At 40.0% G+C, this 25,092-nt stretch overlaps 1 protein-coding gene across 11 annotated transcripts in view; it reads left to right on the top strand.

Moving 5' to 3' along the window:
* The window catches only part of tns1b (tensin 1b), a 174,396-nt gene that overhangs the window by 38,383 nt on the left and 110,921 nt on the right, over positions 1-25,092 (top strand). For all 11 annotated transcript variants that reach the window (XM_044365258.1, XM_044365257.1, XM_044365248.1 and 8 more), the window contains exon 2: positions 14,948-15,062. In XM_044365258.1, coding sequence (XP_044221193.1) covers positions 14,948-15,062 — 115 coding nt within the window. The remainder of the gene's footprint in view (positions 1-14,947; positions 15,063-25,092) is intronic.

Genomic DNA, 25,092 nt, shown 5'->3' with positions numbered 1-25,092 from the left:
AATCCACACCGTCTCCGACCTCCGTTAGACCGTCACTGCAGAACCATCTGTCCTGTCAGCAGCAGCTCATGAGGTGCTGAAAGAACAGCAGCCAGCCAAGCTGTTGTCACCGGGCTGACTGACAGCAGCAATTTACCGGATGATATACCGTGAGGAGTGTACAGGAAGTTGTTTTATTCATTGATTTGTTGATTTTATTTCTCTGCTACAGTGAAAGCTCATAGTGAAACTAAAGGGGCCTTGATTAATTGTACAGAAACTGTTAATAAGTTCACAATATACAAAAACCAGCAGCAGATTTGAATGGCAGCCTTTAGAGAGTGGCATCGATAAAATGGAAGCATATTGTTCAACGACCAGTGACAGTGTTCTGTGTATATTTTGGCCTTTAAACTAACATTTTTTTCTGTTTAATTAAAGTCCAACTGAAAATAAATTCAGTTTTTTGTCTATTACAGCATACATATCTGCTCAGTCAATCACTTGTCCTGTGTCCTTTGAGAAAAAAACAATCAGAAACCACAAAGGATAAATTCATATTTTAAATTCTTTGATTTCATGATGTTGCCTCCGAGTTGATAAAATAACGTTCCATCATCCGATTACATTTTTGGAGATCTTTTTTCCATACAGCAAATCAAATCAGAGCAAGCGGTCACACTGACCCTGATAGCATCTTGCTACACAACACAAGAGCCACAGACTCTGAACAATAAACCAAATTAGCTTCCCTGCTAAAGTCTCCTTCTTATCTGACTTACAAAGATGAACACATGTCTGGCACCTTAGTGTGTTGAGCGAGCCACCGAACAAACAGTCACTGGGGAAAACAACAACACTTACGTCAGTTAGCAAGCTAGGTAGCTAATTAGCTGCTCAGCTGCAGAACATTAAGCATGTAAATGTACATGCAAATGTCACTTCAGAACCGTTAGATGCTGGTTTGGTCGTTGCTCTTCAAAAATCCCTGTTAGCGACACATTGTCTGTCCATAATTTGTTGCAGTTTGTTTACACTGACACACTCCTCCAGCTGGCTGACTAACACAAAACTGTTAATACATTTATAAAACTTTTTTTTCTCACGGCAAAGATGGATTTGATTTCAGCTGGACTTTAATAATTCATATTTTGTTTATCAAACCTATTTTTACCACTCAAAGCCACCTTATATGGATATGCTTCACATCTCATGTGTGCAGCACATTATCATAAGCCAAAACATTCCTTACATGTGCGTGTAGACTCAAACTTTGCTGCTTCTTCGCTGCCAGAACTGAACAGAGAAGCCAAGTTAAACTTATGTAAAAATCTTATTATTTTAACAAGACTCTGTTTTTACATGGCAACAAAGCACAAACACTGATTAAACCCAGGATACATGTCACTTTATTAAATCCGATGCCAGAAACCTGAGCGTGTGCGTCTTTGCGTGAGTGAATATGAGAGCTCTGAGATCATGATAAAGCACACTGCAGAGATTAAGAATAAGAGAGCGAGGATTTATTTATTTTTACTTTGCCAGCTGTACGGTCTGGATTGTATGAGGAGGTCGAGATCGTTCCTTGGCACAGTTTCTCCAACCTGCCATTCAAAGGCTCCCATCAAAGAGGCCCACCGAACTTGTTAATGCCATGATAACCTCTAACTCTGGATGTGATCTGAGACCTCCTGTGGATACCTATGCATTCAAGTGTGAGGCCAGACAATGCTCATTGGAACTGGTGCTGACAGCGTCCTGCTGTGCCGCCTGTGCATTTATCCAAAAGCGACAGGGATTTGCATTTGAGGGTTTCAGTTGTATAATTCTTCTAATTTATACTCAATAAGTTAACTCGCATTACTGTTAGTGCCACGAGTAATCTGTTGGATTTATTTGAATTTTCCTGATTTGATGTATTTTAGGCAACAATCCAGAAGTGATTGTGATCTAGTTTGGAAGACCAGAAGAGGCACCCTTCAGGAAATGATGAGATCTAATCATAAGAACAAAATCCCCCCAAAACATGTCATCCCCATCCGTCCAAGAGAACATTTTGGGGTTATGGTTTTAGTTTCATCGCGCTCTTCCAAGCGCCTGAGCCTCTGCCAGCCGAGCTCGATATAGAACACGTGCTGTTTTCCCCTGGCAGTCAGTTCTGATGATGAACTTTGGCTGTCTTTCATTAAACCTTCTTTATCACCCTGAATCAATGCTATTGGCGAAGGTCATCTGTCTTGCTTTTATTTGGGGCTCGTAGCCATCTTTGTTCCCCATGTATAATTTATTTTGATAGGCTGCTATATCACAATACTGTGAGAGAAAGTTCAGAGCTTTATTTTCTTAAAACGGAAAGCTTATCTTGGGCAATTCCGAGATTTTCACTCAAAACAAATGAAACAGAACTTTTATGAGTTGCTTAATATGGATTTGTTAAGATTTTAAAAACACATACCTGAATCCAGGTCAGGAAATGAAAAAGTAATTGTGTAACAATAATGATAAAGAATTTACATTATACTCAATACCTGGAGACATAAAAAACACAGTACAACAGTAAATAAGAAGTATTGGATATATGAAGAAAAGCTTAACATATCAGCAATGATCAAAACAGGACGTATCAAAAGATTAAAGCTACATATAACAATGTTTTCCGCTATACATGAATGCAAGGATGTTATTTCCTTATTCCTTTGTTCTTTTAATTCAGTACTTTGTCTTTATCTTTGAGGAATGTGACCACATATTTGTGTTGTAATTTTCTGAAGATTAGGAGATACTGAGACTGTTTTCCCTGATGCATTCTTGCACAAAACAAATCACAAAACCACTGCGAACTTTTTTACAAGTAGAGTGTAATTTGTTTTTTGCGCAATAACATTTATTTCATTCATTTTTTTTTTTAGATTTCCTGATGTGCCTCCACTGATAAAAATCATCTTGTAAAACCACATTGACATTCTTTGTTTTTTCAGGGGGTTCATTTAAGTATTTTCAGAATTGAAAATGGAAACACAGCCTTTCTAAATTATATGAACATGAATAAATAAATGTATGGAAAGGATTTCTGGTAGCCTACTGTTTAACACATAACCACAACATCTGCGGTTGGATTCCAGCAGCAGACTTTTGTTGCATGTCAACTCTCTCCACTGTTGCTATTGTATGATAAAAGCATAAAAAATGCCCTGAAAAACATAATTAAAGGAAGGAAATTATTTTCCATATTCCCATGTTTCATTCAATTTACAACACAGTCATAGGACAGACTGCACACAGGACTCCAAAAGCTTGTCAGACTCCTTGTTTGCAGGCTTTTTGATAGCTCGCTAGCTAACTTGAGAAGTTAGTGGTTGAGCATTCGTCGGACAAACACATACAGTAACATAGTTGAATGCGATTGAACATCTGGGTCATATTAAACCAATCTAACAGAACTTTTGGGCAGCTACTTTCAAAATTCATGTCAGTAGAAAAAAAAAAAAAGCTATACTTTTGGATTGTTGCTCAACCTCTTTAACTCGTTACTGTACAGGTGCCATTTCAAAATCAAAACTTTTTGCTTCTATCGTTTATTTGTAAGAATTGGTTGGAATGACGTAAACGGCCCTTACCAGCTTTAGTGATGAAAAGAAAGTTAAACAAGACGAGAGTCTGCAGCCATGCTAGCGGCTCTATGAGGCTGTACATGCTGTTGTTTAGTAGACATAGAAAAGTTTGCGTTCACATGTAAAGCTAAAAACATGTGAATTTATGTTTTTCACATTGAGGTTTATATTCACTGAGGATTCACTTGTCATTTCCAAATGTGAAACTTGGTTCACATGTGAAATCACAACATCATATGTGAAATGTGAAATGAGCTTTTTTCATGAAGGATGTTAACAGTGGTCACCATCTTATTTTACCATGTTAGCATGCTAATAGTCGCTAATTAGCACTAAACACATCAGAGGCTTATGTGAATGTCAAACCAAAGTATTGGACAAATTAAAAATCCGATCTTGATCACCAAAGTTATTACAATTCATCAGGTGAATGTTTGCATCAAATTTCATTTTAATATGCAAATACCACCATTTGCATTTAATATGCAAATATCACTCTGTGTTACTCTCTCAGTGCTGCTGATGGTTTGTGAAAACGAAGGGATTTTTTCCCCTCTTCACTTCTGGATGACTGAGTAATTTCCTCCTCCCTGGGATCCACCTCACTGAGATGAAATGCATGTAGAGAGTGGAGTTAGGAAGGTGGGGGGGGGGGGGGCACGGGGGGCGGGAGAGGGGGGGGAGATAGAGACTGGAATGCCTGGGGTGCATTTTCCCCCAAATGAAAAGCAGGTGACTGTTCATTGTAAGGCCATTTGGATAGTGGGAACCGGAGAGCGGAAGAAAAGGGAGGAAGGAAAGGTCGGAAAAAAAAAAGAAAATCCAAAAAAAAACCCCTCTCTTCTTTCTAGTGTTTAGCAGTGAATTGTTGCCTGTTGCACTTGTTCTATATAGGCTGCTTACAATTACAGGATCTACAGAAACTTCCCTCTTCAACTGCTGAATGCATTGTAACATGTCATTCAGGATAAGTCGGTTAAATACCTTAATTGGAAGCAGGTTTATTCCTGGTTGAGGCATTTTTATTTGCTATCCGTTTGTTCTTAAGAATCGATCCAGAAGTCACTGAACATTTGTCTGCATGAGTTGTATCTGGGAATATATTGCTCCGAGGGTGATATGCTTTGTAATGTAATGAAACCCAGACCACAGTAAATGAGTCAAACTATAATGAATTAAACATTTCATGACTTTCTTGGGGTTGTAACAAACTCCTGTCAAACATTCAGCTCGGGGCTGGGAATATTTTTCAGTCCGATTGAAGCTGAATAACAGTCATAAAAACTAGTTTCGTTTGAGGTTGCAAACAAGATACCTAAAACAGGGAATAATACTGATGCTAACAAATGTTCAGGCATGCACAGGTAATAGCTAATTAGAATGACTGAGTCAAAAGGCTGAACAAATAATATGAGGCTCAGCGGAGAATAGCAGTGTAGCCTCTGTTGAACCCTTCTTTTGTTGTTTAAGCTGATGTTTTCACTCCGAACTTTACCGTGCCTTTTCTTGTCGTGGGTGGGATGAATAATTTAGTCATTGTATAGTAGATGACTCATACTGTAGGCTGTAAAAATGTTTTACTTCACATGCATTTCGCCCACAGATGGTGAAGTGAAATGTTATTCAAGACTTTGGAAACATATCTTTATCTCTGGCCCCGTCCCAACTGAGGGATGTAGGACTTGAATGCTGGTTACGGTTTAGCTACTCGCCAGACACGAGACATTGTTTTCACTGACAACTTTAATCTTTTCTGGCAGCTTATGACCTTTTACGGAAAAGATGGTATTGTACTCACTGGCTCAGCCCAAACACACCTGTTGGGATGCCCCACACTCCAAATGCACTATCTCTCTAGCTCCCCCTACAGGTATGGATGTGTCACTTACATTACCTGCGTTCTGAGCAGCATCTACTTGAGTCATATCCCCACTTGAATTGCTACAAAAACCTCTCTTGAACCCTGTTTCTGCTTTCTGTTAAATCAAGGGTCCAGGAAAATGTCAATAGCCTGATTTATTAATCCTGTTACAAAGCGGTCCTGTGTTAAAACAATGCAAAAGGTTGCGTTGGTGGAGGCTTGCCGTTTGAGGTATCGGTTAGGCATGAAATGCTATATTGAGAGTCCAGTTGGAGCTACAGATCAATGTGTTTAAAGGTTTATCAGACACTAAAACATCACACAGCTGCTTTTACAATTTTACAATTCTGGAAAGTTGAAAAGTTCAACTTTTTTCCGGACAATCCTACGCTTTTTTACTAGAGCATGATACTATACCTTCTCTGTGAGTGTTCTTGTCTCCACCCAGCTGTGTGTGTGTGTGCGTGTGTGTTTGTAAGTAGGGTATGTTGACAAAGCAGCTCCTGTAATAAGATCATGCATCGTCAAATGAAGCACTGTGAATGCACACCGATCACAACAAGGATTTTATAGATTTCCTTTTAGTTCGAAGTGACTACTTCTCTGCTTTTTTTTCGTGGCCCTCCAGTGCAAACTTGCAGAGAAACAGTTTGGGTTCTCTAAAGTCACATGAAAACACGAGGGGGGAGAGAGAGAGAGAGAGAGAGAGAGAGGAAGGGTGGAGGTGGAGGAGGAGGAGGAGAGCGGGTGAAGGTGGACAGGAAGGGATGAGAATGAGAGGGGTTCACAGCCAGAGTTAAGGAACGTCTTGTCTCGACGAGGGCAGGGTGTGGAGGAAGAGAAGGGAAGAGAAGTGGAGATAGGTGAAAGGTCAGTTGAGAGAGATGAAGAATAGCTGCCTCGCAAAAAGGGAACATGCACAGTGGGAAGAGGGGGGTGAGGATGTGTTAAGAGGATCTTGGGAAGTCTTCTGTAAAAATGGGAAACAAAAATAACCTTTCCAGTCATCAAAAACTAGTCTTGCTTGCACAATCATTGAGTCACACACATACACACACACACATACACACACACACACACACACACACACACACACACAGAGTCACAGATGGAGACATGCAGTGGTCACCCCGGTGCGTCTTGTTAAAATGTCCATCCATGCATATGGTGTCCCATATGAGAGACGGCGGCGTGCTAACTGGCTGATTAACCCAGCTGACTGGAGAGGTCTCGTGTAGTCTTCTGGCTCCCGCAGGAAGAACAATAGTGTCTGATAGGTGGGGGCGATCATGTAGTGCCGTCTCATGTACGGAGCCAAAACAACAATGAATTGATCCACTTATAAGTATTGTGTGTGTGTGTAACCAAAGTCTGATAAATCTTATTCCTCTGTGCTGTAGACTTCTGTTGTTGTTCAAAAACACATTAAAAACACATCGTTGAGCAACACTGCCTCACTGGGTGACATGTTGCTTCACCCTTCAAGAGTTTGGTAACCTTATTTTGTTTAGAAATGGCTCCAAAGAGCAATAAAATTGTAACTCTCAGGAGAGAAGTTGTCTGTTTGCAGAGCTTCGCTAGCTTGTTGTGCTACATATCACAACCTCTTAAATTGGAACTGAAGTTCTTTGAGAAATGTATAATGTAGAACAAAGTCAAGAGGTTGTGATATGGATGCAATCTTATTACTCTTTGAAACCATTTCTAAACAAACAAAAAAATCTAAAACCCTTATGCAACAGATTCAACATTTTTAAAATGTATTCCATTTGCAGTAAATACACTTAATGCAAACATACCATAAACTTCCTCTAGATTCCATGCACAGCTGTGCACTTCTTATCTTATTATTTTTTTGCAGTTATTGTTTAATCGCATTTACTTTTTATTGTATTGTGTGTAAGATATTCACACTTTTAATGCCTTCTATTGTCCATTGTTTTTGTTTTATTGTTTTTAAACTGACCTGCTGCAAAAAGAATTTCCTCTTGCGGGAAACTGAAAATCTGAACTGAACTGAACTGACCAAAACCTCATTAAACCATAAATAGGTTAACTTAAATAACCAAGAATGGATTATTTTGAGTAAAAAGAATATATGATGAAAATTTGACAATGAAATAGATACTATACTTCTTAAAACAGACATGCAACGTGTCTAAAAGCATCAGATACAGGCTGCAAATAGAGATTATTCCAGTATCACCTGGACTATCCATGTTTTCCAGTGTCTTAAATACGCAGGGCTTCATAGCAACTGTATGCATGCGTGTGTAGTGCACAAGCACGCCCCCCCCCCCCCCCCCCCCCCCCCCACAAACATGGCTCAATGTGTAAATGATGTAATGCATGACTTGATTAAAAGTGAATGCCAATGTAATCAGAGGTGAAATCAGTGTGTGTGTCTACACAAGTATGAGTCACACTTTCGGAAACTACAGTTAAGGAGAAAAACATCCTCTTGGTTACGTTATTCAGCTGGAATGTCTGTCGCAAAGCAGAGTCTGGAAGGTTTTATCTGCATACTATAACGTTACCTAACAAATACTGAAGCTGCTCAGTGTGAAGAGTGTGACTTTTAAAACATTATTCAATATGAGATTAGTGACATTTGACAGCAAACAGATTCCCAGATGTCTTTAAAAAGTTGATATGTCTAGGAATGTTACCATATAATAATGATGTTTTATTTGTTCAGTGACTAAAATGGCGCCTTTAGATCATGTGTTAGGTAATGTTTCATGTACGTTTTTGACCATACCAGCAAAAAAACAAAAATTCAATCATTTGTTGCAAGACTGAACATCAGTCAGTGAGATATTACAGTAGGTCTTCTTCTCTGTCTGTGTGCCAGTCACACATCTGCCTTTTTCCTGTCTGCTTGTCTGGTTGTTTTCCTGCCTGTCTTTTCTTTGGCAGATCATCCTGACATCCAGGTCTGGTGATCCTGCAAACTGTAAAGAAACTGGAGTAAATGTCATCCCTGACTTGTTGCTCTGCTCAATGTTTTAATCTATTTGACATCAGATTCACATCCAGCTGGCCTGCATGTTAAGCTATTACCGGCAATACATAAATGTGATCTCATGGTGATTTTTTTTGAATATGGCCACGTGAAAAGTATGCGTATCTTATCAGAAACATGGACAGGACAAAGCACGCTTCTTCTCACCTCTGCGGATGCTGCTCAGTGTTGCGACCTTTAGACGTTGGCATTTTTACAGGGGCTGTTTTTATATTTTTACAAATTTTATATTAGCTTCTTTTATAGTTTTTGCAGCTGTAGCGGGTAGTAAAACTCTAAAAACCCACTTTATGCTACTTGCTCAGCACTTAACAGCAGATAAAACAAAGTGAGTGACTAGCATGTGAGTATAGTTGAGCATTTAGTAGCTAAAGGGTCAAATATTTCTCTGAGTAGTTGGTGGAGACCAAAGATTGGACTCACATTTGTTAGGTGGCCTGAAATGCAACTCCAAATCAATGCTAACGTTGCTGCGTGTCTGCTTGATTTGATAATTAGCAAGTGTTGCTAACACATTCACCATGATTCTGGTTCTGATCACTTTAGGGGATAATGTTTTTCTGTTTTGTTGTCTCCAAGTGGCCAAAATCTTCAAGTGAAGTAGTTTTAAATTATGTGAGGCTAACTGGACTAGGCTAAAAAACATATAAAGCGTTGTCAAATGTGTAGTAGAGTATGAGTTTGGGGCTAAAGCTAAGGTAGGCTAATTCAGCACCTCCCTTGAGGGTTCCTGAGATTCCTGTGAAATTTAAAATGACAGGGAAAAAAGGTCCCTGATAATTAGAGAAGAGAAGAGAAACTCCGCAGCCAACAATAGGAGGGACCAACCCAAACACGCACCACTGTGTCAGTAACAATCTTACACAACCATCGTTGTTAAAAAATGCTAAGACTTATTGGAAAAATAAATCAGTGGTGGAGGGATAAGATGCCGTTTGGAGACCTTTCTCGTCTTTAAGGACTTTCAGCAGTGGGAAAAAGTGTAAAAGTAGGGTGGGATGTGTGAGAGATGCTTAGGCATGTGTCTATGCATGTGTGTGTGTGTGTGTATGTACAAGTGTGTTCATCTGTGTATGTGTGTGTGTGTGTGTTTTTTATGCACAAGAGTGCCTGTTTTGCCCGTGTGTGCTAATGAGTGTGAGGCAGGAGATTATGCGTGCGTCTCTAAGGGAACGGGAGTCTGTTCCCAGGAGCTGCAGTGCCTGAGCTGGGGGTGGGGGGGGGGTATGTGTGCACAGTGCACCCTGACCCCAGCTTTCGGGGGTCCCGGTTGCCTGTCTGAAACCATTTCCTTTCTTTGTGGCCCATTTGAGAGCCCGGAGTGTGAAGCGAATGTGAAGGACCGAGGCCATTTGCATGGTCCTGCAACATGTTGAAACAGAAAATAATCAAGAGCCGCGTCTCCACGTGAACGCAGGGTTGCCTTTAATTCTGTGCTCCCCACCCCCATACCTCTCCCGTCACCCATATCTCCCCAAGCGACTCCCTGCATACGCCGGGCAGGCACCCCTCAAACAATAAACAAACTGCGAGAGCGCTGGGTGCATTGCTAATGATCGGAAACAATTAAGGGCTCACAAAAGGGAGCGTCCTGCTATATTGCTCAGTGCCGTATTTACATTTTGAGGTTAAATGACTGGATTTCTGGTGAGGGCAAGAGGACTAACATAGACAGGCTTGCTGAAGAGTTCTTTCTTTTGTTTGGCTTTGTAAAGAAGGATATGTTGGACTACTGGCCACTCTAATGATATTGGGAATTAAACCCTTAAAGTTGAAATGGAATTCCAGTTTGAGTGTCCCTATGGGCATCATACCTCTCGAACCTTGCCACTCTACCCCCACGAATAAGAGAATGAGAAATGTGTAAACAAGACAAGTGGCATACCAATGGATGACTGCACCCCCCAACCCCCCACCCCCCCACGCAGTGTCCATCCGAGGCTACTGGATAAGCCCTGGTTTGTGAATAGGTGGAGGCTGGGAGAGTGTGAGAAGGCTCAGGAGTGGTCAAAGAGGCCGCTGAATAGACTCCTAGATTGAGACATTCTGCCTGTTTAACACACAAGTGTATAGGTGTGTGTGTGTGTGTGTGTGTGTGTGTGTGAGAGAGAGAGAGAGAGAGAGAGAGAGAGAGAGAGAGAGAGAGAAAGGCAGAGAGTGAAAGAGAAAGCTTAAGTTTGAAGTCCTCTACAAACCTGGAATATGTAACATTCTGTAAGTAATGGCTTAATTTTTCTGTGTGTCTACACATCGGACAAAACATTTTTTGTGTCTTCTCTAAACAACAACAACAGCAAGTTACTTAAAATGATAATTTCAAAACCTTTTAAATCCTTTGGAGACATTAAATTGACAGTGATTACGTTGCCTTGGACAGGGCGTCTACAGTGGAAAAAAACATTGCTTATTGCTATGGCAACATGCTAATTAATGTGCTGCAGAAGTCATTTGACTTGGAATCTGGATTGGATTTGAAAACATGTTTAATGCATAAATCATTAGACAGAAAAGACAAGTTCATGCACGCAGCATTGTCCACATTTATTTCTACTCTATAAGATATATTTTTTCATCATTATATCATTTCATTTCATTATTGTATTTCTTTATGTTTGTTTACTGAATATAAGAAACACCACATTAAAAACTAACTAATACAGTGACCAACAACGGACAGATTTCTATTTGATTGTCAGTCATTGCTTTAGTTTTTACTCACAACAGAAGCATACTGTTAGGTCATGGTCTTTCCTAAATATCTCTGTGGTAATTGCATCCAAAACCGATTACTTCATTGCAGTCCAAGAGTTCAATTCCTGTGGGCTTAATGACTGTTTTGGTTGATGTGGTTAGAGAGTAGACACTTTGACAAAAGCGATTAAAGAGGGTGTTCCTCGAACACCTGCCTGCGGCTGGGTCATGTTCATTCTGCTGACAGTATGTCGACAGCTGATTCCTAAACGGTCTGTAGAAGCGAAACCAGAGGATTGTTTTTATGTCACAACAGAGCTTGTGCGCTGCCTCAGTCTAGAGGTATCAGTTTCCACAAAGCCTGGCGTCATTTTGACGGAACAGAGAAAAATATGTATTGCTATATAATAGTATCTGTTAAAACACTGAAATACAGACTGACTGACAAACGCACAGTCATCCATAAATTCAAGACACACTCAGAGTATCATTAAACCCACTTATCACCCCTTCCCAATCCCCTCAAAATCCATATCCAGATTCCCAACCCAGCAGGTGCCAGCTGGAGCCTTGGCATGGCGGCGCCTTGGGTAACTCCATGTATGGATGCCAGGCAAAGATCTCTACCCCCCCCCCCCCCCCCCCCTCCCCAGAAAAGCCCCCTTGCCAACGTGGCGCGTCCTGCACAGCCATGGCCATTATTTCAACCTAACTAGATTAAGCTAATCATGTTATGTAGTGGTAAGACGTAGCTGGGAGATGGAATGAAGGGTCGGCTGTCCTGCTGTTGCCATGTGGCCCTGGAATACAAACACCGAACTGTCACAGAGCTTGATAAACACCAGTGGTAATACCAGTCCATTTGAGTACCTAAACCTCCATATAAGCTCATGGATTGGAAAAAAACACCAATTCAGGCTATCTGTAATGTATAATTATACACTGCATATTCAGCGCACCATCCTACTGCATCATCTTAATCTTAAAGCTTTTGGAAAAGTCTCCATCTTCTTCCTAAATGCCAATTTATTGCAGCTGACGAAGGTCTGTTAGCTACAAAAACTGGGATTTTTCAAAGAAATGTTGTGCTAGAGATTTAAGTTTATTTATACAGTATTCTTTGTTCTGGGTCGCACCTCTCTTTGAGTCAGTTCGTCTATTTTCAAAGAAATTCATTGAGTATGATTGCTGCCAGTCAGAGTGGATCTCTAATAATTAAGTTGTAGTAATAGATCCTGGGGTTTAAAAGGCTTATCAGATACCAAAACACCGCACTGTGGTTTAGAATACTTTGAGACAGGATTTTAAAACTCTGGAAAGTTATCATGGTGACATGGTCATTTTTACCTTTTTCCTTGCAGTGATCACTAGGAAATTGGTAGAAATACAAGGTTCACATTACAAAGTTATATACCAGAAATGTGTACTTGCACATATTCGATTGGCCGAGGCAGTGCTGTGCTGGATGATGTCGCATTGTGTTGCAGCAAAAGGTTTTTTTTCCTGGAGCCTTCAGTGTTGGCACTCCTACCTTTTCATGCAGTATTGATGTCTTTCTGAACACTGCCCTTGTCCTTAATATGGGTCAAGCTCAAAAAATGCTGAATCCTTCTCTTCCCGTTATGCAACTCAATAATGTCTTTTGTTAGACAGTACCTGCTTGGTTATTGGGCATGTGTTTATGTAATACAGTCTTTAACACTCCATGCCCCCCCCCCGTGATGCAGGGATTCTGTTAAAAAAATTGAAGTTTCCGAGCCAAACACCCAGATAATGCTGCTAACATTAAGGTTTTCTTCACAGACTTGATAAACCTCCTTCAGAAAAGACATTATACAACTGCCTTCATAGGCTGAGCAATGCAGTAAACTTTACAGTTGATCTGTAAAACCGACAAGTGCCCCTTTAACGTTACAGGTTACTTGCTCACGTAAGCTTTCAGTATGAAGACAATGTGTTAACTGGATCCTGCTCATGGGAAACAGACATGGGGCTATCCTTTCCCTCTGCAAAGAACCTGAGAGAGGACAGTCAGTGAATTGAGGAGTGAGAAGTATCCAACAGATACTCAGTCTGGTTTATCATTCAAGTGTCTGTGCTGTGATTGCACACCCTAAGCCGCTTTTCCAACACGTTGCCTTTTAGGATTGATGAGAAGAGAAAAAAAGGGGTCATTAGTGGTTATAAGGTTGCTGTGGTTGGTAGTCTGGAATTTTTTGTCAGAAAGGGAGCTGCTATATTTTCCTTGCCAGGCTTAGAGATTGTATGGTTTTCCATACAAATTCCTGTGTGACGTCCCCCTATTATGCCAACCACATGGCCACTTTTAGCCCTGTCCAGCGTGCACACACACTTAATAGAAGCCTCATGGCTGGACGCCCTGCTAAACTGGCACTTCCTGTATTGAAAACACATTCCTTTTCTCTCTTTTATCTGTGCATGGAACATATGTACATTTACGGCATTTAGGTACATTAAAGACACGTAGTCTTGCACACACAGTCTGTTTCCCCTCGCAGCTGGAGCTTACTCATCTAAACGCCCTTTGTGGGGGGATGTTAAACAGGAAATATTACGATAAATGTTCAGAAAGCTGAAAAAGATGGTGAAATTTCTATTCTATTCTCATGTCTCACCAATGACTTAATTGGTTCATTTTTGATATATGTCAAATACCATTCAATGCAATATAAAACTGTTGTGGCTAAGTACTTACTACAACATAACAGCTATAATATAAAAATTTGGTAGGGTGGTCTGGCGTACATGGGATTCCCAATGAGCTGAACCTCAAAGTAAAAATTGGGTAAAAATGGGGTCCAGCTGAACAAATACAGCACAGAAATGATGTCACATTTCCCCCGTCGATCGGTCATTAGAGGGCAAATGGAAACACGATGGAGGTTTCTGGTAAAGACACCACAGGAAACCTCCCAAGCTTCACTTTTGTGTTTGCTCTCCAGCATCGCTGAATGTCAAGTTTACAAAGCAGACAGGAAAAGGCTTTTGGGGAGGAGGGCAGATGGTATACAGTAGAGGAAGAACAGCAGCAGGCTGCAGACAGATACACAGGGGTGTTTAACAGGGGTGGGGAATACTGTCAGCGAGTTTCTCCAAAGGCTTGCATAACGCACCTGCGAGGAGGGAAATGAAACGACTTGACAAAAGTCTAGTGGGAGGGAGGAAGAGGGTGAAAGAAGGAGGGAAAACAAGGGACTTTAGGTTAGACTGTGGTCTCCCTTTTTCTAGTTTTTGTTCTGCCAACCTAAACCCCTACAACTTTACCTCCGGGGTTCATTTAAAGGACATTTTGAACATTTTATTTGATGTTTTTTAGCACAGACAGTTATATGACATTGTTTATTTATACGTTTTTAAAGGCACTCAAAGACGCCTTAAATAGATGAACAAATTAGCAAAAAAAATACACAAAAACAACAACAGAGCAGCAGGAAAGACAGTGTAAAAGTAGAAAACAAATGCAGTAAAAGAGAATAAAAGTTCTCATTTAAAAGTGTCATACAAAGAGCTGAGCATGAGTTAAAAGCAGCTTTAAAAAGGTGAGTTTTTAGAGCTTACGATGTGCCTTTTATGCTCTGGACAAGGACTTCATTTGCATATTACACATGGCCAGGTGTTCGGTGAAACACCTGCACTTTAAAACATCTGTCCGAAATCAGTCACACCATCTGGACTCATTGAAGTCCCGATCGGTCACAACATTTTGACACTAACATTCCACCTCTTTTGTCTTTTTGTTGTTGTTTTTCTTAACTGCAGCCAGAGGAGTTGGAGGCTCTTCATTCCCACACGTTTCGGGTGAAGACTTTCAAGAAGGCCAAGCACTGCAGCGTCTGTAAACAGACCGTCATCCAGGACGGACTCATCTGCAGAGGTAAGAACGCCAGTCCTGAAACTCCAAGCCAAGACTTGATGCTGCAAATTTCTGCTGTTTTTACACTGTTATAATGTCAGACTTCTATGTTAAACTTAGATATCTGAGGTGTATGTAGCCAGGGCCTCAACCTGTTCTGAATGCTTTGTTTGCAAAGTTATCTCTACTTCCTCTTTGTGATGACATCAGATTGTTTGCACGTGCCCACAAACGGCGAGTTGTACCATGGGTTATTTGTGTTGTCTGCTTTCGGGCTCCAACATGTAAGGATGTATTTTAGAAGTTTCCATTTCGAGTAAAGAATGAGAAAAAGAAATGAAATCCTGCTCCTGTTTGTTAACGGAAGTCTGCCCAGACGCAGCCTCCAGAAGCTAATCAATCAGAACAGACAAAAGTGATAGTAGCACGAGAGCCAGTATAAGATAAATAAGGAGTTTTTCTGAACTGCTAATCATGCAAAGATATTTCAGTAGACGCCCAGACCAGGAAACGTGCACGATTCTGCACTTCCCCTTTAAAGGAAATCTGCAGCTTACTGTATTTCAGCTTTTATGTCTGTCACTCCAGCCATCAGTTCTATTGGTAATGGTAACACTTTACTCACCAAAAAGTAAGTTTTCCTTTAATTTTCTGCAATGGAAATAAAAATATTGCTAGTGGAAGCAAAAAACCCACATAATTATTATTAATTCAACACTATAATGACGCCCTAACAACTGAGTGGGGTCTTGTGTTGCCTCTGTGAACTGGTGAGTGAAATGTGTCCGTAGGGAAGCTGTAACACCTTCACGGTAACCTTTTAAGTGTGCACAAGAAGTTGCTCATTGATTTTTAGTTTGAGGACAAAGGAAGGATCTTATCACATCCTTCCTGTTTTGTTGAGGGGACTATTTTCAGAGCCATATAAGGTCCTCAACTCTCAACACTGTGATAGTTGACTCTCAGCCCTTGTTTTGTTTGGGTAATTTGGAAAATGTAATCAGTTATGGATCATTGCTTAAATCAAAATGAGCAACATGACTCAGGAGACTCATGATTAATACTCAGTTGTTAAATTTCCTCAATCTAGAGCTCAGGCTCACTGAGTACTGGTTTTAACCCTCTGGGAAAATGAAGGCAGCATCTGTCACAACATCCATCAGCGGCGTAAATGAGGGGTCATCTGAGGTTACCTGGGGTCATCTCTGTGTCAGAGCAGTGATAGAGAAAGGCAAAAGAAGCCTCAGGAAGGTCAAAGGTTAACAGCTTCTCAATTTCGTTAATGGTGTTTACAGAAGAGGCAAAGTGGTTGACTGATCACTTATCAATTTACATATTTTGAGTGATGCCTCAGTTTTGATAGAGCGCTGAGATGGAAACATCATTTTAAAGTACTGTAAGAATGTTGTCATGACTGGTTCCTGAATAAATCTGTTGTTTTAAAGCTATTGTAACTTCATTAGGCTCCCGGTGTCAGGCAGTATTTCTTGCGTCTATAGTTGTTTTTTTGCCTACACAGATGCCAGACGAGTGAGACTGAAGTATAACGTGAAACATCAAACAATTACAGGAAAATAACCGAGATTCAGTAATAAATTTTAATGATCAGAACAGTCTCGATGTAGTAAACCACTCCTATGTGGTTCTCTAATCATCTTAAAACAAAATTGGAGAATATATGACCCTGATCTGCTCAGCACATCATGTTGTAGTGGAAATGTCTGTTTTCAGACAGATAACTTCAACTGAAACCATGCGGAAATGGCTGAATGTTTGGTTTGGCTCACAGAAGGGGAACATTCAGCTGCAGCTTCCCAAACCTGACACAGGACGGGTACAGTAGATGTTTGAAGGGCACGGCTCAGAAAAACAAAAGCTTACTCTGCATGTTTCTGTCTTTTGACCCCTAAAAGCCATTTGACAAAATCACTTTTTTTTTTCTTCAAGGAAATGGTTCAATTATTAGTCATTAGTTAAGTCTGGTTCCAACATTTTTACTTTTATTTTTATTTAAACTGCAGTTGCACATTCACACCTGAAAGCTGCTCCGTGCATCCTGTGCTTTGGCCACTAAGGATCTGATTAGTTAGGGTTTATGTGTCTTGCTCAAGGGCACTTCAGTAGTGCTTATGAGGAAAAATTATATTTCCTCACCCAGATTTATCCTGTTAGTCCTGTACAAGTATCATGCATCTCCTATACTGAGCATAGCTGAATGGTTTACACAGATGGTGCTGCTTCTTAACCCAGAGTTTTCCTTCACATGGCTGCATGGGTACAAAAAGTCACAAGTTCTCAAGACAATCCGATGGACAGATGGTGAATTTTTATTCTTTGCAGGAACATATGCTAAAAATCCTTTTGATCTTTTTTTTTAAGTATACAGATGGATATATTTTGGCTTGACATTGGGTAAAAAGCTGGTTTAGTTGTGTCAGGTGACTGACCACTCCTTGAACCGACTGTACTGGTCTACCAGGTGTCACCGTGTTTACCGTAATTGTGAGTGTAAAGCGAGGCATTCATGAAGAAGATCATGTTGGCACAATATGCTTTGCCTTATAAAATCTGTGCGACTCACCACCTGTATTTACTCTGCAGTTCACTCTGTGATCTAACTGTTGCGTCCAGATGTTGTTGTTGTTGTACAGCGGGATGTGTGTGTGTGTGTCATTAAATCTGCACATTTGCCTCTTTGTTTCACATGCTCGGTGTGATAAAGGCGGTATTTTACAGAAGCGGTGTTTGGGTGTGAACTCTGAGTTGACTATCAGTATAAAGAGGGTGTCTGTTCTTCAGCCTCTCAGCAAAAGGAACACACATTAAGTAGTGTGAAGCAGCAGTATTCATACCAGCTGACGTAATGAAGGCTGTCTAAAATCAATGGAAAATAAGTCTAACTTTCCCATTCTTACTAAATAAGAACATTTAAAAGAAAACAATCACTGCAGTAATAAAATAATGAGCAACTGATGGGTTGAAAGTTACCGTTTCTTCTTCCAAAATGGATTTGTTGGATTTTTTTTTTCATGAAATTGTTTGTTTATATGCCTCCTGTTGTCACTCTATTCTGGATAAATAATGTTCAGTTGTGTGTGCAGACAAGCACTCGCATGTGATCATAAAATGACACAGAACAGCACCTGGGACCCTCATCTGTAAAAGCTTAGTCATAGGGGAAATAAACCATCATGACAAGGCTGCATACAGCATTTTCCCTGCACATATCCAGGTTTGGTCGTGTGTGTGCGTGTGTGTGTGTGTGTGTGTGTGTAGTTGTGAGAGATTTACAAGGACAACACAAAGTGAACTGTAGACTCCTGCTCAGACAGCAGACGTCAAACACTCTGCTTTTCTTTCCCTGGTTTTGTCTCTGTTTTATGATTTCATTAAATTTCCATTTTGCCAAAAAAAGTAGAAGCGACTAGTAGAGTGAAGTTCCAGTGTCAAAGGGGTGAAGAGAAGCAGAGATGGGAAGTAGCAGCACTGCAGTGGAGTACAATACTTAAGTACATCTGTGTTTTAGAGGAGATAAAGATCAGTTCGCTGGTCATAGTGAGGACAACGTGGCCTTCGGAAGCTATAAGGTCTCCTCTAGCTCTGGAGGAGCTTTGTCAAGTCTGAGAGTTCAGCTGGAGATCGGAGATACGCATTTATTAGAGAAAGCCTGTGTTACAAGCTGGGAGAGTGAAACAAGGCTGTTTACCAGACAGGGATGGTCTCATAAAAGAACTGCATTATGGGACATTTCTGGAGATTCTCATAACCCTCAAGAGATCTCAGCTTTTGCTACATTGGTTTTTTGAAATTTGTCTTTTATAAGTTTCCAAATTTTATGAAAGTGCAATATTAAATTAGTGGAGAACACTTTTAAAGGAACAGTTTGACATTTTCGAAACCATGCTCATTCACTTTTTTGACGAGAGATTGATGAGAAGATGAATCTACAGCCTGCAGTCGGTTAAAGCTTGGCTCTGTTCACTAATTAACACGTTATATCTTGATATCTGCAAGTATGTATCAGCAGACTCCCTCTTTGTCTTCAAAAATCACTTGAAGACCTTCCTCTTCTGAGACAACTTACTCCCTCTCAGTCTCTCTAAACATTTCCTGCAAACCTCAAACACCTGCAAGTCTTGTGTAAGGTGGAACTGAGTGTTATTCTCAAAGGCTTCTGCCAAATGAATAAATATAAATGTAGGCTAGTTGTTTCCAGTCTTTAAGCTAAGCTAGCTGGCTGCTAACTCTTAGCAAGAAAACAAAATAACCACGTTTCCCCCAAAATGTCAAACTGTGCCTTTAAGCATGAGACTACTGTAAGCAGCTAGGAGAGGTTTCACATCCAAAACACTCCATAAGATCATATATATGAACCAGTGAAGTATGAACATTCAACATTAAAATACATTTTAGAGATTAATGCATCAATAATTTATCAGTGTGAAATGAACTGTTCCTCAGAATGAAGCTCCACAGGATCCTGCCGCTCCCTCAGTCACACAGCTCCTCTCCTCCGCTGCTCTTGTTTACTAACATTCTCCAGTCACATGGTCCCATAATGACACAAGCACTTGGACTTCCTTTCCCCTCAGCGGTTGCCAGGATACAAGGTGTTAGTTACTTTGACAATAGCGTGTTGACGCAGGTCGGGCCTGCAGTTTTCCAGTTAAAAAAAATAAAAAAGCTCTGTGTGATAGGGTATTTTGGGAGAATTGGCCCTGAGGGCAGGAAGTGGCTTTTATACTCATTCACTGCAGTGCAGTTCAGGTTAAATGGATGTTTGTGTGCAGGGGCAGGCCAGTAGAGCAGAGTTGGGCTTATTAAAAATAAAATACAAGTGAGAATGTGATCAGAGATGCTTTAGTACTTGATATAGTTTATATAAAACTCCCTTTTTTTTTGGTTATATCCAATTTGACCTACGTTTGTCCCCAAAAACTGAGTGGAATCAGTTTTCTTCTGCTGCGTTTAGGTTTTGTAAAGGCAGCACGCAAAACCGTTCTAGCTTGAAGAAAACAGTAGAACTGCACCTTCAAACAAATCTACAAAGATTGTTTTAGAACTGCTTTTCTGCAAAGGCTGTAGATCTTCTTCCGTGGGGGGGGGGGGGGACTGGTTGGCCCTTGTTCTGGAGTCGACCACGCCGCCGTCCCTGAGGGAGCCGCTGTAAACACAGAACTTCAAAGACTGACTGGAAACACACCACGATAGCAGGTGTGTGTTTATGTGTGTGTGTGTGTGAGTAAGGGAGAGTGAAGGTTATCACAGCTCTGTTCTCGACTGCTGAGCTCACACAGCTGGTATGCAGCAAATCCCAATGACAAACACACACATACACACACACATATAGATATATATATATACACACACACATGTAGAATTGGCTGCATATAGCACATTATACACTGATGTTTGAGAGCGACAAACACTGTGTTACTACAGTATATAAATATAGTTTGATCACTGCTCAGGCAGCGGCTAACACTTGTCTCAGTCTGTCTAGTTAGCAGCCAAGTTCATGTCACACACACACACATACATACATACACACACGCACATATATAAGATACATAGAGCTAGAGCAGTTAACTTTATTTTTACTCCCTTGATGCTTTGACAGAAGTCATTAGACTAATAAGTAGAGCAGATGGATGAAGATGAGCATTAGTTTTCTGTAAATGATGGATAGCGACTGTCTCCCATTCTCCTAATATCATTATCCTAATCTACTAAACTGACCAGACAATGACTTTTCATGTGTACTGACGGGGGACAGAAGCTCACTGTGCTGTGTCAGAGTGAAAGAGGGTGTGATGGAGATTTTGGGCGGATTTCAGCTCTTTCTTCTTCCCGGATGCTCGTGAACTTTGACTCTCTTATCTGCTCTCACAGTGTGATACACCAACGGTACATGCACACATCTGTGTCGCATATGTTTTCACAGGACTGCTCAGGCTTCTTATTATCCATGCAAATGAAAACCATGATGTGAGCGGGTTGTGATTTATAGTGAAACTTAAGTTAGTTAAGATTTCACACAGTGCCTACAGTGGCAGCTCCGGGGCAGTTAATGCAGTTAGGGCGCCACCTGTTGGATGAGTTGTAACATTACTCACTGAACTGTAGTTGAACCTTTTTAAGACTTACACCAGATCTGTTGAGTTGAGCATATTGTTCAGCCTGACATGCGTGTTTTCAAAGCAAACATAGGTCTCCACCCTGCTTAAATCTTTTATTTGTTTTTATTTCTTGGTATTAGTTTGTTATTATTTCTTTGCTGATATAATGACATATATAGTAGCAAACACACTATTATAAATCTTTTTTTTTTTGGTTTTATTTATTATTTTGGCAAAATGAAACATATTGATTTAACAGTTCATCATACAATTATTATCTCAGATCACATATATCTTCTGTCTGTCCTTGAGTTAAAGGTGCAGTGTGTAGAATTTAGTGGCATCTAATGGGACAGACTTGAAAGAAATGGAAGATTCATAAGTTTTAATTAGCGTATAATCACCTGAAAATAAGAATCGTTGTTTTTTCATTACCTTAGAATGAGACCCTTATATCTACATAGGGAGCAGGTCCTCTTCCATGGAGCCCACCATGTTTCTACAGAAGCCCAGAGTGGACAAACCAAACACTGGCCTCTAGAGAAGGCCTTTCATGTATGTTTTTCATGAGTTTTGTGGCCACCGTAGGTTCTCCTACATGCTTTGAAGGGGAGGGGAGGGGTATTCATATGCTTGCAATCTGCAACTTCACAGCTAGATGTCGCTAAATCCTTCACACTGGTCCTTTAAGGAACGCCTTCATGTTTTCTTCTCCAGCCACATGAAATAGTCTGCAAAAGTTTGAGGAATTGAGGAATGATTGATTGAAGTTATCAAGGATAAAACATAATAAAGCTAGAAAGCTTTTAAGGATAATTGAGGAGGGTGTACTGAGCAGCATAACTTTAAAACACCAACAACATCACAATATTAGAAAACAATGAAACATCAGAAAAACAAATAAACAAACATACAAAAAAACCCAGCAACAACAGCAACAAACATCATCACCATTAAAGATATAAAATACAAAACTCTGACACAATCATTAAGGCACGGACTGGGCTTCAATCTATTTGCATTTCTTATTATTTTCAAATCTCTTGGCAAACTGTTCCAAAGAATAGGAATGAATATAGGAATCTGACATCTGACATTAAAGACTAAATGACTTTGCCAGTTGCTTCAGTTCTCAGGGTATTTTATCTTTCTTGGTATGTGTTTATGTGTTTATGTGTTTATGTGTTTATGTGTTGTCTCATTTTGTGTTGTTTTGTCTGTAACTTTTTTGCTGCCATGTTGGCCAGGTCTCCCATGTTAAAGAGGTTTCCCACATTTAATAGACTTTCCTGGTTAAATGAAGGTTTAAAAAAGAAAAAATAAGAACATATTATGGTTTACATGACTGATGAGGATCCAAGAAAATAGATATTCAGGGGAGCCCTTTTAAGCCGACCTGAGGGGGAAAAATACTAATATTCTATTTGTAATTATTCCATTTCAAATTTATTCATAATTATAGGAATATTTAGAAAATTTACACTGTGGTCTATGCTGTGATTTGTTTCCTGACTCAGAATTTTATTTTTATTATATTAAGTTCATCACTGAAAACATTCTCATATGCAGACTTTTTTTTTTTTTAAAGGATTTTATTGTCACTTCCATATGAGACAAAACGATTAATAAGTAAGTTCTGCAGCTGATTTTCTATAAAGAACATTGTTTATAGTTATTTTTGAAAAAGGATTGTGAGCATATAGCATTTATGTTCAAAGATGATGCATAAAAGCGTCAGTGTTATACTGAATTTCAATGGATGGATCAAAGTACTACCCATCTCATATGTCCCACCTGTAACCACCAGGAGGCAGTAGAGTCCTTTTTTTTTTTCTAATGGAGTAACTGTATCCATCTGTTCAACTACATCTGCCGCTCACTTCTAGTGTAAATTTCCAGAATTTGCAGCCCAAATCTCAAGCCTGAGCTTGTGCATATTGTTATCCACATGTGTCAACCTTTTTTTGTTATATTTACATATTAATTTACTATGTTTTTAGTAGCTGCAGCTCGTATCAAGGGAAACAGCTGTTCCTACCAAACAAAGTCAGACTAATACTCACAGTAACACCAAAAAAAAAAAAAAAAAACAGACAGAAAAGTAAATAAACAGAAATTATGTTTTGTCAGGAGGAAGCAAACAAATGACACAGAGTGATTCCATGGGAACTCTCACTCTGGATTTATTCTACACTCCTGCACTGTTTTCAAGAATCTCCCATGACAAGCGAGCCTCAGCAGCTGGATGAAGGTGGGGCTTTACCCACAGAAATCCAACACTGCCAGGGATTTTAGCTGTGTGGGCCGGGTGCCTGAATGATGACACCCATGTGGAGAGTGATGAGAGTGTCAATAGTTACTAATCCTACACAATAAGACGGTAGTTCATAAGGGATATCCGTTTATTTTTTATGTTTTTTTTTTCATGCTAATCCCAAATTGGCTGGTGGCTGGTGTGTGATACTGTTTTGAATGCGGGACGTGATGAGGGTCAGCAGCCAGCGCACATACCAGTTTTAGATCCAGATTTGAACCTTTTTTCCCTCCATATTGTTGCCTCTGCCCCCATATTTTAACGCTTAAGTCACTGATCCTGATTGGTACAATATGCTCACATACAGGCCTCATATATACTGTTAGAATTACCTCAACTTTCTCCAGTGTCATCAGTATCTAGGATGTCTATATCAGATAAACGCCGCGCTTTATTCACCAAACTTTTTCAGCTATCTCGCCTTCGGCAGGGTGCTGTCTGAGGCCACTTCTGTGTCCCTTATATACGATGAATTTACTACTATACATACAGTATAAAACATCAAAATCAATCCCTTCTTCAAAATTACTATACACAAAATATCATTTCTCTGAATTGACTGAAAAATTGTATTGAGAAATATCGATTTCCATAAATCCAGAACATATAATCTTACAATATAATCTTTTCACAATATTTTTATTTAGCAAATATAAGATAAAATATAATAAAATGTGTATCCATGTCTACTTTATGTGTTCTTTCAGCCACATTATTCAGACTAATCTTTCAAAACACATTGTATTTACATCCTTTCCATTATTTGTCACTCAGTTTCTCTTGTAAAATATAATATTAGCAATAAATTCAATTCAAAGCTGAAAACAATCGTTAGGTGCCCATATGAACACTGAAACAGGTTTTGCTTGCTGTAATCGCTTCCTAATGCACTCAAATGATGGGGGACAAAATCCACAAGCCTCGTTTTGTGCAAAAAACTATGTAAAAGTTTGTCTGGGGATAATGACACTTCAGCCATCTGAGTTGGTCAAATAAAGTGGAAATTTTCCAAAGTTTCTGTAAAAAATACATTTTTGCACAGGAGGAGGACTGTGGATTTCGTCCTCCATCACTTGTAAGTGCATTAGGAAGAGATCTCTTTATGGTCAGTATGAACAGAAGGAATGATTACAGCAGGAAAAACAAAACTATTTAAATGTTCATTTGATCAGCTGGATATTGTTTTAAGACAGCCTTGGAAAATCGTGAACCTATCCTTTAATGTCCCTGAGGGGCAATTTGGCTTAAAGGCACCAGTCATCATTAGTCAGTGAGTTAGTATGTACCCAGGAGTGATGTATTGTGTATGTAAGTACACTGTATGTACACGTGTTGGTGCTCACGTGTTCTCGCTTGTGTATTAGAGGCCCGAGAAAAAAGGACCAAAGAGGGGATGGAGAGAGTGAGAGTGAAGGGGAGAGGAAGAGGAAATTCTCCAGCCCTGCCCTCTGATTGTGTTCAATGTTGTAAGGAGGTTCAGCCCAGCCCTGTGGGAGTATACGCTCATTCCAAGGGACCAGGGGAAGGAAATCACCCAGCCTCAGTCACACTCCCCCACCTCTTTGTCATTTTTACCCTCCTCTCACCCTCCGAACCTCTCTCTCTCCTATGCTGTAAA

Source organism: Thunnus albacares, chromosome 11 (assembly GCF_914725855.1).
Source record: "Thunnus albacares chromosome 11, fThuAlb1.1, whole genome shotgun sequence".
Taxonomy (NCBI): domain Eukaryota; kingdom Metazoa; phylum Chordata; class Actinopteri; order Scombriformes; family Scombridae; genus Thunnus; species Thunnus albacares.
Note: the sequence above shows the minus strand (reverse complement) of the source record. Positions and strands in the feature narration are given on the sequence as shown.